This window comes from Equus asinus, chromosome 12, assembly GCF_041296235.1.
Source record: "Equus asinus isolate D_3611 breed Donkey chromosome 12, EquAss-T2T_v2, whole genome shotgun sequence".
NCBI classification, from domain to species: domain Eukaryota; kingdom Metazoa; phylum Chordata; class Mammalia; order Perissodactyla; family Equidae; genus Equus; species Equus asinus.
In genome coordinates, this window is record NC_091801.1 from 38145259 (window position 1) to 38165375 (window position 20117).

Here is a 20117-nt window from a genome sequence, read left to right on the forward strand (position 1 = left end):
TTTCTTTTGGGGATGATGACAGTGTTTTGAAATTTATGGTGCTGATGGTTGTACAACTTGTTGAATATACTTAAACCATTGAATTGTACACTTTAAATGACTGGACTGTACGGTATGTGAATTATAACTCAATAAAGTTATTAACAAAAAAGAAAAAAATGGAAAGTGGCCTTTGGACTCTTGAACTTCTTTGGATAGGAAGCAGTCTGATAAAACTACTTAGCAAACATGGGTTAAGTTTTATGAAAAAGGAAAGATAATTCTAGAGCCCAGAGAGGAGAACCAGGTACAGGACTGAACCCTAGCAAGGAACTGACAACATGTGCCTAATTAGATTCCATAATTACTATGAACCCGTGGCTGCTTTGTGCCTCTAATTTTTCAGCTTTTTTTTTTTTTTCCTGGACTGTCTGTTGCCTGTCCTGTTTCACTCATTGTTATATTCTGGATATGTGGGGACAGATAACTTGTCTCTTTAGTTCATAGGTCTCAGATCAAGATAAGCTGTATTCAAGCTGGATTTGAGAAACTGCCCCTGAGGAGCTGTATCCACCTTTTGTACCTAATTTAGATGACAGGATCTGATGCTCTAAATAGATGAAACTTTTGGGGAGCGGGGCTCTTGGGAGTGAGTGTCTCTATTTTGCATGTTGCAGGAATGTAAATAACTCATGACCAAAGGGTGGACTGTGGTGGGTTTTAAGACATGTGCACTTCCTATCAAGAGGTGGAATCTAATTCCTTTCCCTGTGAATGTGGGTTGGCCTCAGTGACTTGCTTCAAATGAATAGAATGTGGCAGAAGTGATGCTGCAAGACTTCTGAAGCTAGGTCATGAAAGTGGTATGGCTTCCACTCTGCTTTCTGTCTTGAGATGCTCAAGCCACTTTGGGGAGTCTACATGTAGGTGTTCTGGCTGACCACCCTAAGGTTCCAGCCAACAACCAGCACCTATCACCAGATATAGGTGAATGAGCCTTTAGATGATTTCTGCCTCAGCCTTTGAGCCACCGCAGCTGATGCCAAGAGGAGCATTCACAAGATGTCCCATTAAACCCGGCCCAAATTATAGAATTGTGAATAAAATAAATGTTGTTTTAAGCCATTAAGTTTTGCAGCAATTTTTTACCCAGCAATAAATAACTGGAACAGGTGATATTAATAGGACTAATTGCATATTGGAAGTAAAAGAGGAGAAATCAGGAATGTTTACCACATTTTCCAGGTTAAGCAAATTAATAGAAAACAGTATCAGATTGTAGTGGCCTGTTCACCAATTTAAAGCAGTAACCACTGTTTGGCTACCCGGGGTACTGGAGGAGATGCATGTTCATGAGATTTTTTTAATAAAAACAAAGCCTTACGAACAGTTTGTTTAGATAGTGACAGCATGATTGTTCTCAGGAAACTAAATATCAGAATAAAGAAGTTGGAAAATAGGTTTGGATGAGATAAGACAGAACAGTGATTAAGAAGCTGAAAACGATTTTATCTATCATTCTAGCAGCTGGAGGTCACCATTAATCAGCACCTTTTATCTGACTGTTATGATGATATTGATGTTCATTATAGTGCCCTTTATAAATTTCATGATTCTTCTTTAGGACTTTGGCACCTGCTTTACCCTCTTACTAGAAAGGCTATGGTCCCTAATAGCACCCTCTCAACGAGGCCGTCTCTGGTCCTCTATCCAAAATTGCAAACTCCTCACTCCTATACTCCCTATTTCCTCACCTGATTTATTTTTTTGCTTGGCACCTAACACCATCTAACATACTGGATTTACTTACTTACCTTGATTATTTTTCTCTCCCTACTAGTTCATTGAGAAAGGGAATTTTGCCTTTCTAATTCACTTCTCTATCCCTGCTGCCTGGAACAGTGTTGAGCACGTAGTAGGAGCTCCTAAATATTTGTTAAATAAATGAATAAAGTGATTTCTGGATTACAAGGGAAGGATTGAATCATGCTCTGTACACTTTCAATGCAGAATGTATTTTGTAGTGTTTAACTTTTTGGAAATCAGCAATCTAAATGTGGCATATATAGTTGTAACCCAAATGTCTCCAAGCCTCATAACTGGGCACAATGGTGTTCTAATAGTAATCAAATATCACTGCCTTCAGCTCCTCCCCCCTTCCTCTTCTTTTTGTCTTTGTCTTAATCTTTTACTTGGAAATTTTCAAATATACACAAAATATAATGAGAATAGTAAAATGAACCCGTATGTACCCATTACTGTGTATTAATAATTATCAATGTTTCTTAATCTTGTTTGATCTGTTTCTTTCTCCTACTTTTCCTCCCTGATTATTTTAAAGAAACTCCAAGACATTGTGTAATTTCATCTGAAAATTGTATATACATTTCTAAATGTTAAGTACATTTTTAAAAAACACTACCTCCACACCAATATCACATATAACAGAATTAGTAATTCCTATCATCTAATATCCAGTTCATGATCAAATTTCCCCAATTAACTCTGCACTATTTTTATTCTCATAAGGATCCGAACAAGGGCCACACATTGCATTTGGCTGTTATTTCTCTTAAGTCTCATTTATTTCATTACAGTTTCCCCTTCTTTTTATCATGCTCTTGATTTGTTGGTTAAACCTTGTGTCGCTTGCCGTGTAGAATTTCTCATGTTCTAGATTCGGCTGACTGCTTCACTGAGAAGAATGTGGCTTGTTCTTTAGTCCTCATGTTTTCTGTAAATGGTGGCTACATCTAGAAGCATGGTTAGATCCAGATTCAATATTTAGGCAAGAATATTTCATAGGTGGTGCTGTGTACTTTTTATTGCATCACATCATGAGACTTATAACATGTGATTGTCTCAGTTTTAATGATGCTAAAATTGATTAGTGGACTATTAGCCTGTTTTCTTAAAGTTCCTCACCAAACTCTCATGTAATGCTTTTAGTATCCAATTATGATCTTTGCAGATCCATTATTTATTTCATTACGATTTGCAAAAGTGATGATCTTTCTAAATGTATTTTTCCTTCTTCATTGATTAGCTTCAATTTTTCTATGAATAAGAACTTTATTAACTATTAGGCTATGCTAAATTGTGATTTGTACTGGAAAAGCAAAATAAATGCCTTACTTTTCTTCCCTTTATCAATTTTCAGACTAATGAGTTTGTTCTCTAACAAGTCCCAATGTACTCAGTGAGTTTATTTTTAAAATACCATTATGAATGCTTAGATTTTAATGTATTTTAATGTGTTTCAGTTCACTCTAGGTTATTCGTTCTTTCTGATCCTCAAGTGTTCCCATTTTAGAACCCATGGGTGCCCCTAGAAGTTGGCTTCTATGTCTTTTTGATGCAATATCATTAGTCTTTGATAACTTCCATGTCTCTAGCATTAGATATTCTAGCTCATCTTGTACATTTTTGCCCTAAACCTGGAATCAGCTATTTCCCCTCCCTACCTTTTACACAGGAAACTATCTGATGCCTCCCACCTTCACCATGTTAGACCTCAGAATGTTTGTTTCCATGACACAACAATTCTGTAATTATAAGTTCTAAAGATGCATAATAGGGCACTTAATCTCCAATGGTAACCTTCTCCCTTTTCTATTTTTCTTCCAAGCCCATGGCTGAAAGGTTATTGGTAAGAGCACTGAAGGGTGGTAAAAACACTAAGATTGTTACCTTGAATGGGAAGAAGATAACAAAGATGCCCTCAACATTGGAAAAACTGCCTGGCCTGAAGACTCTAGACCTTCAGAATAACCGAATCCCCAAAGTGTGCCCAGAGATAAGCACCTTGACCCAGGTGAGGCACAGTCTATCTTTTGGATTGAAGGTGGAAAATAGGAAGAGAGAAAAAATGTGAGAGAACAATAAGGCTTCCATCTCTGGAGACTCAGCTCCCTGGAAATTTACTGTGGAGTGTTGTTGGGGTGGCGTCAGAAGACTTTCTCTCTCAGGGAATTATATATGGTAGGGGAGAAGATGATTCAACTTATTCTTGTGCTCTTTGGCCCACATCTGGAATCAGAGGATTAGATCTCTGCCACGCACATCTTTCCGGAGGCTGTCATCTGAAAAGGGGTTGGGAGCCTGGATCTGCTCGTCTACATCCAGGGTTCCATCTGGAAGTGGGTTTGAGGATCCATCCCAGAGATGCTGTTCACCCTGGGGACTATCCTGAAGCTTTTCAGATTTAGAAAGGAGGTTCCTTTTCAATTTCCTAGAGCAGGCTGAATTTTGAAATTGAGTGTTGGCAGGGAATGTGGAGGGGACATTCATTTCTTCTGAAGTAGTCTTAAAAAGAAAAGTAGTAATTTAAGTAAAGAATACCCTTCTTAAAGAGCAACAGTTGACATGAAAGAATCCCAGATGCTTGTGTTAAACATTTCTGCCAAATAATGTGAAACCACAGCTGCTAAAAATCTTGAGATCAGGAGAAGGCAAGGGATCTTAACTTTGCAGTTAAACTGTCATCGGCACTGAAAGAACCTATAACCAGTTTAGTCATTGGAGTTCATTAGTTTTGAAGGCAGAGTTACAAAAAAGAAAATCTCTATTTTTTTTTTTTTACCTTCAACTACCTCATTTCCTTTTATTTTTATTATTATTTTTTATTGTGGTAACATTGGTTTATAACATTATATAAATTTCAGGTGCAAATCATTATATGTTTCAATTTCTGTGTAGATTACATCATGTTCACCACCCAAAGATTAATTACAATCCATCACTATACACATGTGAGCCTAAACACCCCATTCCCCCACCCCCTTCTCTGGTAACCACCAATCCAGTCTCTGTTGCCATGTGTTTGTTGTTGTTTTTATCTTCTATTTATGAGTGAGATCATACAGTATTTGACTTTCTCCTTCTGACTTATTTCACTTAGCATAATACCCTCGAGGTCCATCCATGTTGTCACAAATGGCCAGATTTCATCATTTCTTAGGGCTGAGTAGTATTCCATTGTGTATATATACCACATCTTCTTTATCCCTTCAACCCTTGATGGGCACCTAGGTTGCTTCCAAGTCTTGGCTATTGTGAATAAGGCTGCAGTGAACATAGGGGTGCATGTATCTTTATGCATTCATGTTTTCATGTTCTTTGGATAAATGCCCAGCAGTGGAATAGCTGGATTGTATGGTAGTTCTATTCTTCAATTTCTGAGGAAACTCTATAGTGTTTTTCATAGTGGCTGCACCAATTTGCACTCCCATCAGCAGTGTTATGAGGATTCCGTTCTCTCCACATCCTCTCCAACACTTACTGTTTCCTATCTTGTTAATTATAGCCATTCTGACAGGAGTAAGGTGATATCCCATTGTAGTTTTGGTTTGCATTTCCCTAAACTATTGTTAATGATGTTGAACATCTTTTCATGTTCCTGTTGGCTATCTGTATATCTTCTTTGGAGAAATGTCTGTTCAGATCTTTTGCCCATTTTTTAATCGAGTTTTTAAGTTTTTGGTTTTGAGATGTATGATTTCTTTCTATATTTTGGATAATAGCCCCTTATCAGATCTGTGGTTTGCAAATATCCTCTCCCAGTTGTTAGGTTGTCTTTTCTTCTTGTTGCTGATTTCCTTTTCTGTGCAGAAGCTTTTTAGTTTGATGTAGTACCATTCGTTTATTTTTTCTGTCACTTCCCTTGCCTGGTCAGACATGGTACTTGAAAATATGCTGCTAAGACTGATGTCAAAGAGTGTACTGCCTGTGTTTTCTTTTAGAAGTTTAATGGTTTCAGGTCGTACATTCAAGTCTTTAATCCACTGTGAGTTAATTTTTGTCTATGGTGTAAGATAATGGTCTACTTTAATTCTTTTGCATTTGGCTGTCCAGTTTTCCCAACACAATTTATTGAAGAGACTTTCCTTTCTTCATTGTTTGTTCTTGACTCATTGTCAAAAATTAGCTATCCATAAATGAGTGGGTTTATTTCTGGGCTCTCAATTATCTTCCATTGATCTGTGTGTCTGTTTTTTTTTTTTTATTGAGTTAATGATAGGTTACAATCTTGTGTGATTTCAGTTGTACATTAATGTTTGTCATTCGTGTTGTAGGTGCATACTTCACCCTTTGTACCCACCCTCCTCCCCACCTTTCCCCTGGTAGCCACTAATCTGTTCTCTTTGTCCACATTTTTAAATTCCTCATATGAGTCGAGTCATACAGAGATTATCCTTCTCTAACTGGCTTATTTCACTTAACATAATTCCCTCAAGGTCCATCCATGTTGTTGCAAATGGGATGATTTTGTTCTGTTTTGCAGCTGAGTAGTATTCCATTGTATATATATACCACAACTTCTTTATCCATTCATCTGTTGGTGGGCACTTAGGTTGCTTCCATGTCTTGGCTATTGTAAATAATGCTGCAATGAACATTGGGGTGCATAGGACTTTTGGAATTGCTTACTTCAGGCTCATTGGATAGATACCCTGTAGTGGAATGGCTGGATCATATGGTAGTTCTATTTTTAATTTTTTGAGGAATCTCCATACTGTTTTCCATAGTGGCTGCACTAGTTTGCATTCCCACCAGCAGTGTATGAGGGTTCCATTCTCTCCACAACCTCTCCAACATTTGTTACTATTAGATTTAGATATTTTTGTCATTGTAATGGGTGTAAGGTGATATCTTAGTGTAGTTTTGATTTGCATTTCCCTGATGATCAGCGATGATGAGCATCTTTTCATGTGCCTATTGGCCATCCATATATCTTCTTTGGAGAAATGTCTGTTCATGTCTCCAGCCCATTCTTCGATCGGGTTGTTTGATTTTTTGTTGTTGAGTTGCGAGACTTCTTTATATATTATGGATTTTAATCCTTTGTCAGATATATGACTTGCAAATATTTTTTCCCAGTTAGTGGGTTGTTTTTTTGTTTCAATCCTGTTTTCATTTGCCTTGAAGAAGCTCTTTAGTCTGTTGAAGTCCCATTTGTTTATTCTTTCTATTGTCTCCCTTCTCTGAGAAGACATGGTGTCCGAAAAGGTCCTTTTAATACTGATGTCAAAGAGTGTACTGCCTACGTTTTCTTCTAGAAGCCTTATGGTTTCAGGTCTCACCTTTAGGTCTTTGATCCATTTTGAGTTTATTTTGGTGAATGGTGAAAAAGAATGGTCAATTTTCATTCTTTTACATTTGGCTTTCCAGTTTTCCCAGCACCATTTGTTGAAAAGACTTTCTTTTCTCCATTGTATGCACTTTGCTCCTTTGTCGAAGATAAGCTGTCCATAGATGTGTGGTTTTATTTCTGGGCTTTCAATTCTGTTCCATTGATCTGTGCACCTGTTTTTGTACCAGTACCATGCTGTTTTGATTACTGTAGCTTTGTAGTAAGTTTTGAAGTCAGGGATTGTAATGCCTCCCATTTCTTTTTTCTCAGGATTGCTTTAGCAATTCGGGGTCTTTTGTTGCCCCATATAAATTTTAGGATTCTTTGTTCTAATTCTGTAAAGAATGTCATTGGAATTCTGATTGGGATAGCGTTGAATCTGTAAATTGCTGTAGGTAGAACGGACATTTTAACTATATTTATTCTTCCAATGCCTGTACATGGAATGTCTTTCCATCTCCTTATGTCGTCATCCAATTCTCTCAGAAAGACCTTGTAATTTTCATTATATAGGTCCTTCACTTCCTCAGTTAAATGTACCCCGAGGTATTTTATTCTTTTTGTTGCTATTGTGAATGGTATTGTGTACTTTTTGTGTCAGTTCGTTGTTGGAATATAGAAATGCTACTGATTTATGCAAATTGATTTTATACCCTGCAACTTTGCTGTAGTTGTTGATTACTTCTAAGAGTTTTCCAATGGATTCTTTGGGGTTTTCTATATATAAGATCATGTCATCTGCAAACAGCAAGAGTTGTTTTCACTTCTTCCCTCCCTATTTGGATTCCTTTTATTCCTTTATCTTGCCTGATTGCTCTGGCCAGGACCTCCAGTACTATGTTAAATAAGAGTGGTGATAGAGGGCATCCTTGTCTTGTTCCTGTTTTCAGGGGGATGGCACTCAGTTTTTGCCCATTGAGTATGATCTTGGCTGTGGGCTTGTCATATATGGCCTTTATTATGTTGAGGTAGTTCCCTTCTATGCCCATTTGGTTCAGAGTTTTTATCATAAACGGCTGTTGGATCTTGTCAAATGCCTTCTCTGCATCTATTGAGATGATCATGTGGTTTTTATTCCTCAGTTTGTTGACGTGGTGTATCACGTTGATTGATTTGTGGATGTTGAACCATCCCTGTGTCCCTGGTATAAATCCCACTTGATCATGATGTATGATCCATTTGATGAATTGCTGAATTCTGGTGGCCAAAATTTTGTTTAGAATTTCTGCATCTATGTTCATCAGTGATATTGGCCTGTAGTTCTCTTTTTTCGTGGCGTCCTTGTCTGGCTTTGGTATCAGCGTGATGTTGGCCTCACAGAATGTGTTAGGAAGTGTTCCATCCTCCCTAATTTTTTGGAATAGCTTGAAAAGGATAGGAGTTAAATCCTCTCTGAAAGTTTGGTAGAATTCCCTGGGGAAGCCATCTGGTCCTGGGGTTTTATTCTTTGGGATGTTTTTGATTGCTGTTTCAATCTCTTTCCTTGTAATTGGTCTGTTCAAATTGTCTGCTTCTTGAGTGAGCTTTGGGAGATTGTAAGAGTCCAAGAATTTATCCATTTCCTCTAGGTTATCCATTCTGTTAGAGTTTTTTGTAGTATTCTCTTATAATCCCTTGTATTTCTGCAGAGTCTGTTGTTATTTCTCCTCGTTCATTTCTGATTTTGTTTATTTGAGCTTTCTCCCTTTTCTTCTTTGTAAGTCTGGCTAGGGGTTTGTCAATTTTATTTATCTTCTCAAAGAACCAGCTCTTTGTTTAATCGATCCTTTCTACTGCCTTTTTCGTTTCAATAGTATTTATTTCTGCTCTGATTTTTATTATTTCTCTCCTTCTGCTGCCTTTGGGCTTTATTTGTTCTTCTTTCTCTAGTTCAGTTAGGTGTAGTTTAAGATTGCTTATTTGGGATTTTTCTTGTTTGTTAAGATGTGCCTGTATTGCGATGAATTTTTCTCTTAATACAGCTTTTGCTGTATCCCATATGAGTTGGTATGGCGTGTTATCATTTTCATTAGTTTCCAGGTATTTTTTGATTTCTTCTTTAATTTCATCAATGATCCATTGCTTGTTCAGTAGTGTATTGTTTAGTCTCCACATCTTTGTGCCTTTCTCAGCTTTTTCCTTGTAATTAATTTCTAGCCTTATAGCATTATGATCAGAGAAGATGCTTGTTATTATTTCAATTTTTTTAAATTTGTAGGGGCTTGCCTTGTTTCCCAACATATGGTCTATCCTTGAGAATGTTCCATGTGCACTTGAGAAAAATGTGCATTCTGTTTTTTTAGGGTGAAGTGATCTATATATGTCTATTAAGTCCAATTGTTTTAGTTTTTCGTTTAGCTCCACTATTTCTTTGTTACTTTTCTGTCTGGATGATCTGTACATTGATGTGAGTGGGGTGTTGAGGTCCCCTACTATTATTGTATTGTTTTTAACATCTTCCTTTAGGTCTGTTAATAGTTGCTTTATGACCTTGGTGCTCCTATGTTGGGTGCATAGATATTTATAAGCGTTATTTCTTCTTGATGACGTATCCCTTTGATCATTATATATTGTCCCTGTGTGTCTCTCTTTACCTGTCTTATTTTGAAATCCACTTTGTCTGATATAAGAATTGCAGCACCTGCTTTCTTTTCCTTGCTATTAGCTTGAAGTATGGTCTTCCACCCCTTCACTCTGAGCCTGTTTTTGTCCTTGGGGCTGAGGTGTGTTTCCTGGAGGCAACAAATTGTTGGATCTTGTTCTTTAATCCATTTTGCCACTCTGTGTCTTTTTATTGGAGAGTTCAATCCGTTTACATTGAGAGTGATTATTGATGCATGTGGACTTAAAGCTGTCAATCTGTTGCTCATTATCTGGCTTTCCTGCTTTTCTCTTCCTGTGTGCTTTATCCTACCCATTTGATACTGCAATTTCTTATGCTGGGTTTCTTAGATTTTTGCTTATTTATGTTTTGTGTCTCTGTTCTGTTGTTTAGTTTAGTGTCTACCCTGAAGTTTGTATTTAGAATCTCGTGTATAATATAGTCCATTCTCTGGTGGTCTCTTACTTACTTGGCCTAGACTAATTTAGTCCCGTTGCTCTTCCCCTCCTAAATTATTATTTTCACTTCTTGTTCCAACTTGTGTTATGAGTTTGTAGTTAGAGTGATAAGATCGTCTTTGCTTTGGTAGTTTCCTTACCTTTATCCTAATGCTATAGTTGAATATTTGCTGTCCTATTCTGCTTCTATTTATCTCTCTCCCTACTCTGTGGTTTGTGACTCCTTTCTCCCTTTTTTCTTTTTTCAGGTATGAGAGCCTTCTTGAGGATTTCTTGTAGTGGAGGACTTTTGGTTACAAATTCCTTTAACTTTTGTTTGTCTGGAAAAGATTTAATTTCTCCCTCATATCTGAAGGATATTCTTGCTGGATAGAGTATTCTTGGCTGAAGATTTTTATCTTTTAAAGCTTTGAATATGTCACTCCATTCTCTCCTAGCTTGTAAGGTTTCTGCAGAGAAATCCACTGAAAGTCTAATAGGGGCTCTCTTGTAGGTAATTCTCTTATTTCGTGCAGCCCTGAGTATTCTTTCTTTGTCATTCCTTTTTGCCAATTTTACTACTATATGCCTTGCAGTAGCTCTTTTTACATTGACAAATCTAGGAGATCTGAAAGCTTCCTCTACACACATTTCTCCCTCAATCCCTAGATTTGGGAAGTTCTCTTCTATAATTTCATTAAGCACACTTTCTGCTCCACTTTCCTTTTCTACGTTCTTGGGAATTCCTATGATCCTTAAATTCTTTCTCCTCATTGAATCTGCTATCTCTCTAATACTTTCCTCATTCCTTTTAACCCTTAGTTCTCTTTCTTCCTCTGTCTGGAGCAATTCAGCCTGTCTATCTTCGATTATGCTAATTTGCTCTTCTATGGAGTCTACGTGGGCATTCAGGGAATCCGTATTCTGTTTTATCTGGTCCATTGTGTTTTTCATCTCTAGTAATTCTGTTTGATTCTTCTTTATAATTTCAATCTCTTTTGTGAAGTAACTCCAGAACTCGGCTTATTTCTCTATCTTTCTCTCTACCTCATTGAGTTTTTTTATTATAGCTGCTCTGAACTCATTTTCATTTAGTTTACCTAATTCCAAGTCATCAGGACTTAATTCTAGGTTTTTATTATTTTCCTTCTGGTCTGGGGCTTTTATAAATTGCCGGATGGTAGAGAAGCGTTTTTTTCGCATGGTGGTAGAATTCGGTTGCAGTTACCACCTGTCGCCACTAGATGGGGGTCAAGATCTGCGTGTTCTGAGCTCTCCACCTTTGGGCAAGATGTTGGTGCCCAGTGCGCTTTGCCAGGGCCAGGGGCGGGGGTGGTTTCTCTCACGCATGGATCTGGATTCGATCAGTTCTGTTCTCTGGTCTCCCACCCTGCGTTTATGGGGTCCCTGCGCAGGGAAGCTTTCCCCTGTCAGCAGGTTTCCACTGTACCGGCGGCAGGAGTCCTAGATGATGCCCTGGTCGCACAGCCCCTCCCCTGCTCCTTCCCGGACCCACGCGGCAATCCTGGTTTCTAGGGGATGGAGCGATGTTCTCTCTTACCCTGTTCCAGCTCCTCTGAGGCAGGCATTAGGGGCTCCGTCTTCTGTCTTTTGATACTGTAGGTCTCTGAGTCCTGGCATTAGCTGAAATTCAGGGTTTTTTTTTTTTTTTCAGTCCTTTGTTGTACTTTAGAGGGGAGAGAGTCCTGGGTAGCTCACCCCGCCATTTTGCTCCACCTCCCCAAGCTGTGTGTCTGTTTTTTGCCAGAACCATGCCATTTTGGTTACTATAGCTTTGCAGTATATTCTGAAATCTGGGAGTGTGATACCTCCAGTTTTGTTCTTTTTTCTCAGGATTCCTTTGGCTATTCAGAGTCTTTTGATGTTCCATATAAATTTTAGGATTCTTTGTTCTATTTCTGTGAAGAATGTCATTGTGATTTTGATTGGGATTGTATTGAATCTGTAGATTGCTTTAGGAAGTATGGACATTTTAACTATGTTAATTCTTCGAATCCAAGAACACGGAATATCTTTCCATTTCTCTGTGTCTTCAATTTCTTTCAACAATGTTTTATAGTTTTGGGTGTACAGATCTTTCACCTCTTTGGTTAAGTTTGTTCCTAGGTATTTTATTCTTTTTGTTGCAATTGGAAACAGGATTGTATTCTTAATTTCTCTTTCTGCTATTTTGTTCTTATTGTATAGAAACACAACTGACTTTTGTATGTTGATTTTGTATCCTGAGACTTGACTGTATTCATTTCTTATTTCTAAAAGTTTTTTAGTGGATTCTTTAGGGTTTTCTATATATAAAGTCTTGCCATCTGCAAATACTGACAGTTTCACTTCTTCCTTTCCAATTTGGATCCCTTTTATTTCTTTTTCTTGCCTGATTGCTCTGGCTAAGATTTCCAATACTGTGTTAAACAAGAGTGGTGACAGTGGGCATCCTTGTCTTAGAAATCTTAGAGGGATAGCTTTCCGTTTTTCTCCACTGAGTATGATATTAGCAGTGGGTTTGTCATATTTGGCCTTTATTATGTTGAGGTATTTTCCTTTTATACCCACTTTTCTTAGAGTTTTTATCAAGAATGGGTGCTGTGTCTTGTCAAATGCTTTCTCTGCATCTACTCGATGATTATGTGATTATTCTTCCTTTTGTTAATGTGCTATATCACGTTGATTGATTTGCAGATGTTGAACAATCCCTGCATCCCTGGAATAAAACCCACTTGATCATGATGTATGATCTTTTTAATGTATTGTTGTATTCTATTTGCTAGTATTTTGTTGAGGATTTTTGCTTTGTTGAGGTATGTTGGCTTTGTAGAACAAGTTAGGAAGCTTCCTCTCTTGGTGTCTTGATTTTTAAAAAGATTTTTTAGTCTCTATTTCATTTATTTCTGCTTGGATTTTTATTATTTCCTTCCTTCTGCTGATTTGGGGCTTTGTTTTTTCTTCTTTTTCCAGTTCCTTTAGATGTGCCATTGATAGCTTATTTGGGATTTTTCTTGTTTGTTGAGGTAGGCCTATATTGCTTTAAACTTCACTCTTAGAACTGATTTTGCTGTGTTCCATAGATTTTGGCATGTTGTATTTTCATTTGTCTCCAGGTAATTTTTTGTGTCTGTTAATAATTGCTTTATATATTTAGGTGCTCCTATATTGGGTGCATAGATATTTATGTGTTATATCTTCTTGTTGGATTGTTCCCTGTATCATTATGTAGTGTCCTTCTTTGTCTCCTGTTACAGTTTTTGTTTTAAAGTCTGTTTTGCCTGTTATGAGTGTTGCTACCCCAGCTTTCTTTTGCTTGCCATTTGCTTGGAATATCTTTTTCCATCCCTTCACTTTCAGTTTGTGAGTGTCTTTAGGTCTGAAGTGTGTCTCTTGTATGCAGCATATATTTGGGTCTCATTTGTTTTATCCACTCAGCCACCCTATGTCTTTTGATTGGAGCATTTAGTCCATTGACTTTTAAAATAGCTATAGATATATATGTACTTATCCCAGTTTGTTATCTTTTTTCTGAGTGTTTTAGTGGTTTTTCTCTGTTCCTTTCCTCTTTTCTTGCTCTCTCTCCTCGTGGTTTGATGGCATTCTTTAGTATTGTGTTTGGGTCCCTTTCTCTTAATTTTTTTTTAAAGATTGGCACCTGAGCTAACAACTGTTACCAATTTTCTTCTTCTTCTTTTTTTTAAAGGTTGGCACCTGAGCTAACAATTGTTGCCAATCCTCTTTTTTTTCTTTCCACTTTTTCTCCCCAAATCCCCCCAGTACATAGTTGTGTATTTTACTTGTAGTACGTGAGACGCTACCTCAACGTGGTCTGATGAGTGGTGCCATGTCCGCGTCCAGGATCCAAACCAGAGAAACCCTGGGCTGCCATAGTGGAGTGTGCTTACTTAACCACTCGGCCACAAGGCCAGCCTCCCATTCTCTTAATTTTTTGTGTATTTATTATAGGTTTCTGATGTTTGATTACCAGGAGGTTCATATATAATAACCTACGTGTACAGCAATCTGTATTGAATTGATAGTCTCTTTAGTTTGACCTCTTTCTAAAAGCTCTACTCTTGCTCCCCTCCTCCCACATTTTATGTTTTTGATATCATGTCTAACCTCTTATTTTGTGTGTGTGTATCCATTACCTTCTTCTCATTGAAATAGGTAATTTTAGTACTTTTGTCTTTTGACCTCCATATTATCTTCATAGGTGTTTGATCTGCTACCTTTACTGTATTTTTGCCCTTACCAGTGATTTTATTGCCCTTTTTTTTTGGATAATTTTGTTATTCCTATTTGTGGTCTTCTCTTTCCCACTTAAATAAGTCCCCTTAGTATTTCCTGTAAAACTGGTTTCTTGGTGATAAACTCCTTTAATTTTTGCTTGTCTAGGAAACTCTTTATCTCTCCTTCCATTTTAAGTGATAACCTTGCTAGGTAGAGTATTCTTGGCTGTAGCTTTTTTTCCTTTCAGCACTTTAAATTTATCATGCCACTTCCTTCTAGCCTGTAATATTTCTGCTGAGAAGTCAGCTGATATCCTTATGGGGTTTCCTTTGTATGTCATTTGTTGCCTTTCTCTTATGGCTTTTAGGATTATCTCTTTATCTTTAATTTTGGCCATTTTAATTACAATGTGTCTTGGTGTGGGCCTCATTGTGTTTATCATGTTTGATGCTATCTGTGCTTCCTATACTTCGATGTCTATTTCCTTCCTTAGCTTAGGAAGATTTTCAGCTATTATTTCCTTAAATACATTCTCTGCCCCTTTGTCTTTCTCTTCACCTTCTGGGACAGCCATAATATGAATGTTAGTGTGCTTGATATTGTCTCAGACTTCCCTTAGACTGTTCTCGTTCTTTTTAATCTTTTCTTTTATCTGTTTGGTTTGGGTAATTTCCTGTAGTCTTTTGTCCAGATCACTGATCCATTCTTCTGTATCAGCTACTCTGCTATTGAGTCACTCTAGGGAATTTTCATTTCCAGTATTGTATTTTTAATTTCTGATTAGTTTTTTTTATATTGTCCAATTCTTTGTTGATGTTCTCACTGTGTTCATCCAATCTTCTCCCAAGGTCAGTGAGCATCCCAATGACTTTTTGTTTGAACTCTTTGTCAGGTAGATCGCTTATTTGTGCTTCATTTAGTTCTTTTTATGGGGTTTTGTCTTGCTTCCCTGCTTGGAATGTATTCCTCTGTCTCCTCATTGTGCCTCCTTCTCTGTGCTTATATCTATGTATCAGGTGGGTTAGCTATGTCTCCTGATCTTGGAGAAGTGGCCTTATGTATGAGATGCCTTTTGAGGCCCCACGGTGTGCTTTCCTCTCATTACCAGTTCCAAATGTTCCAGGAGTGACCACTGTGTGGGCTCCATGTGTCCTTCTGTTTTGGCAGTGTTGCTATTGCTGGAGGTGCCCAGGGCATCTAGCCTGTCCCCCTGGCTGGCTGTTTGTAATTATCAGCTGCATGTGGCTGCTATAGACCTTTCAGTCACTTTCTTGGGTTGGGGAGCCCCAGCACTATTGGCTTCAAGATCTAATAGCGCATTCCTGTTGCAGTTTTTCTGTTATTGATTAGGCCCCCAGTATGGCTGGTTGCTAGGCTCAGGGGATTACAATTTCTGTACTCCTCTGGCCTGCAAGGTTGTTGTCAGCTCTCTCAGGAGTGCAGCTGAGTGGGGCTTGCCCCAGGCACATGAGCACACAATTGTTTCAGGCTTTGGAAGGCGGGACCGATCCCCTATGTGGCTGTTTGTGAAGGACAGGTCTTCTGTTGCTGATAAGCCCCATGGCCATCAGGTCCACACACACTGTCAGCATAGTCCTGGGCTGTACACATGTCCCAGCCCCTTGGAGCCTGCCCAGTTACCCCACTGCAGAGCCCCCCACACACTCCACCAATGCCTCACCCATGCTACCTCTCCTCAAGCACACCCTGCCCTGCAGAAGCTGAGCCAATTTCCAGCCTGAAGTGGATCCAGACACCCAATTTATGCAGGTAGAAAAGTTTCCCAAGGGTTTGCTGTCCAGTGGGGCCAGTCCCTAGGGCGGGGTGCCTGCCCTGGCTGAGCTGGATTAAATCGATGCTTTAGTGGGTGGGGCAGACCCTGGGCTAACAGACCAGGGGAAGAACTCCAATGGTGTCTACCAGCATCTGTATTAGCTCTCCTGTACTAGGTCACAATAATGGCTGCCGCCAATGTCTCAGCCCCTGGAGTGGTCTCACCTCTCACCAAGATGCACCCCAAGCCAATCAGGTGAGTCTCTTTTCACCAAAGGAGTTTGTACCTTTATGGTGATTTCAGGTTGCTTTCTGAAACCTGTGAATTTGTGTGTGGGCCCTTTAAGAGATGGATTTTTTCAGCTCATGTCCAATAGCTTTTCAATGGGTGTTCCCTGTTGTAGCTAATAGCCAGCAAAGCCAGATATTATGACACTTGTCTCAGTTGTGCTGAGTCTGAAGGTTGCTTATAGCAGTAATGCTCCCTAGTTCAGGTACCCAATTCCTCCTGGGAATGCTGCATACCTTAGAGCTGCTCCTGGCTGGCTGCCCATGAAGCACTGAGGCTTGCAAAGGTGGCTTTTTTTTCTCTCCAGAAGGAATTTCTACCTCTTCCCCTCAGTCAGGACTATTCCTTGTTGCAGTGGTTCTTTTTATGCAGTTTTCATTTCTCTCTCAGGGGTAATTGTTCCAAAAGTAGTTGTAGCTTGATTGTGTTCATGGGAGGAGGTGAGTTCAGAGTCTGCCTACTCCACCATCTTGACACCAACTCCTCATTTCCTTTTAGATTTACAAAGTTATTTGAGCTGGTAATCTGTGACCAAGTCTTTCTAAGAAATAGAATAATATTTCCAAACTCCCCTCTTTAATGGTGAATTCCAAAAGTGTGTTTGTAGTTATAGAACAACAAGGATATGGACTTTTCTAATGGGACAGAGGAATTTCTATGCAAAAGAATTTAGGATTTGACTGAACCTCCTCTGCTGGAATTTTTTTCCAGGAAAGTAACACAGTGCATTGTTTTAAGAAAATCAAATACTACAAAAGGCTTATAATAAAAAACTACTATTTTCTGTCCCACTCCCCTTCACCCAAAATCCTGATCTCCATCTATAACCACTTTTAATTTGTCTTTTTTTCTTGATTTGTCCATTTTAGATGTCACTCTTCTTCATCTTCCAAATATAATTGTATTAATATGTTTAGTTTCTCCATAGTTATCTTTTAAACTTAATATTATTATACCTTTGTTTCTTCTTTCATCAACTGCAGTCTCTATTTACTCTCCACTTTGTAAGATGACAACGTTAGCATCTGTAATCCACTTTCAGCTCTTTCCCTCTTCCCCTTCACAAATTCTGAACTTCCTACTTTTATGAGATGTATAACATTTACATTGTATTCAGTTTTAAAGATGATTAAATCTTTACTTTGTCTCTTGGAGACTTTTAAAATGTATATTTTTAATGAGTATCATTCAGACATAGCAATTAATATACTATGATTATATTTTCTTCCTTGTATACCATTTTTATCCCTTGGAGTTTCTAATTGACTTTCATTTATTCTTGTGCTTTTTGCCTTTATCATGGCATCATTTTATTTCAAACTTGATCATATTATAGATTTTATCAAATGTGTTTTTTCCTTGAGTGACTTCCCTTAGGAACATCCATCCTCCTGCTCCAATCTAAGATGATTGATTACTCTCTAGGCTTGCTGGATACGGTCAGCCCAGGACAGCCCTTTGTGGCTCTCCTGAATTGGACCCATTGTTTCCTGTAACTATATTTCCCTCTTTCTTGGTTTACCCACTTATTTTGTAGGAATAAGCACCATAGTCTGAGCATGTGGTAGTTAAATTTTATGAACACCTATATAACTGAAAACACATGTATTCTTCCCTCCCATTTGATTAATTGTTGTTTAGTAAAAATCTACAGATTGTAAAATATATTTCCTTAGTAAAAAAAAATCCTGACTGTCTGATTATCATTACTTTGTCTTCTTGTGGCTCCCCTGTTACTTTCCTCTTCATTCTGCTACTATTGAGGAGAGACCCTGAATTTTAACTTCTGTTTGCTCATCTCAATTTCCTTAAATAGAGAGCTGGCTCAGCTCAGCCCTTACTTTTAAAGAAGAAATCACACCTTTTTAAAAAAATTATTTTATTGATGTCATAATGGTTTATAACATTGTGAAACTTCAGGTGTACATTATTGTCAGTCACCATGTATATGTACCCCTTTACCACTTATGCCCACCCCCAACCCCCTTCCCCTCTGGTAACCACTAATCTGTCCTCTTTGTCCATGTGTTTGTTTATCTTCTACATATGAGTGAAATCATACGGTGTTTGTCTTTCTCTAGCTTATTTTGCTTAACATAATACCCTCAAGATCCATCCATATTGTTGCAAATGAGACAATTTTTTATTTTATTCATGGCTGAGTAGTATTCCATTGTATATATATACCACATCTTCTTTATCCATTCATCAGTGGATGAACACTTGGGTTGCTTTCATGTCTTGGATATTGTGACTAATGCTGCAATGAAGATAGGGCTGCAGAAGTCTCTTTGTATTGTCAGTTTAAAGTTCTTTAGATAAATACCCAGTAGTGGGATAGCTGGGTCATATGGTATTTCTATTTTTAACTTTTTGAGGAATTTCCATAATGTTTTCCAGGGTGGCTGCATCAGGTTGCATTCCCATCAGAAGTGTATAACAGTTCCCTTTTCTCCACATCCCCTCCAACATTTTTTGTTTTTTCTCTTGGTGATTATAGTCATTCTGACCGATATAATGTGATATCTCATTGTAGTTTTGATTTGCATTTCCCTGATGATTAGTGATGTTGAACGTCTTTTCATGTGCCTATTGGTCGTTGGTATATCTTCTTTGGAAAACTATCTGTCCACATCCTTAGCCCACTTTTTGATCAGGTTGTTTGTTTTGTCATGGTTCAGTTGTGTGAGTTCTTTATATATTTTGGAGAGTAACCCCTTGTGGGATATATGATTTGCAGATATTTTCTCTCAGTTGGTGGGTTGTATTTTTGTTTTGTTCCAAGTTTACTTTGCCTTGCAGAAGCTCTTTAGTCTGATGAAGTCCCATTTGTTTATTTTTTTCTTTTGCTGCCCTTGCCTGAGTAGAATGGTATTCAAAAAGATGCTGCTAAGACCCATGTCAAAGAATGTGCCATCTATATTTTTTCCTAGGAGTTTTATAGTTTCACATCTTACCTTCAAGTCTTTAATCCATTTTGAGTTAATTTTTGTGTATGGATAAGGGTCTACTTTCATTCTTTTGCAAGTGGCTGCCCTGTTTTCCCACCATCACTTATTGAAGGGACTTCCTGTTCTCCATTGTATGTTCTTTGCTCCTTTGTTGAAGATGAGCTGTCCGTAGATATGTGGTTTTATTTCTGAGCTTTCAGTTCTGTTCCCTTGATCTATGTGTCTGTTTTTCTGCTAGTACCATGCTGTGTTGATGACTATAGCTTTGTAGTATATTTTGAAGTCAGGAATTGTGATGCTTCCAGCTTTGTTCTTTTTTCTCAGGATGGCTTTGGCTATTTGGGGTCTTTTGTTATTCCATATAAATTTTAGGATTCTTTGTTCTGTTTCTACTAAGAATGTCATTGGGACTGTGATTGGGATTTCATTGAATCTGTAGATCACTTTAGATAATGTGGTTATTTTAGCTATGTTTATTGTTCCAATCCATGTGCATGGAATATCTTTCCATTTCTTTGTGTCATCATCACTTTCTTTCAGTAATATCTTATAGTTTTCATTGTATAGATCTTTCACCTCCTTGGTTAAATTTATTCCTAGATATTTTATTCTTTTTGTTGTGATTGTAAATAGGGTTGTATTCTTGAGTTCTGTTTCTGTTAGTTTGTTATTAGGGTGTAGAAATGCAACTGATTTTTGTATGTTGACTTTGTACCCTGTAACTTTGCTGTAGTTGTTG

The 20117-nt window shown here is 37.9% G+C and overlaps 1 protein-coding gene across 1 annotated transcript in view; it reads left to right on the forward strand.

Moving 5' to 3' along the window:
• LRRC69 (leucine rich repeat containing 69) overlaps positions 1-20117 on the forward strand; it is a 139454-nt gene that overhangs the window by 21846 nt on the left and 97491 nt on the right. The window contains exon 2 of the mRNA XM_044744093.2: positions 3608-3793. Within this exon, the coding sequence (XP_044600028.2) occupies positions 3611-3793 (183 nt within the window). The 5' untranslated portion in view covers positions 3608-3610. The remainder of the gene's footprint in view (positions 1-3607; positions 3794-20117) is intronic.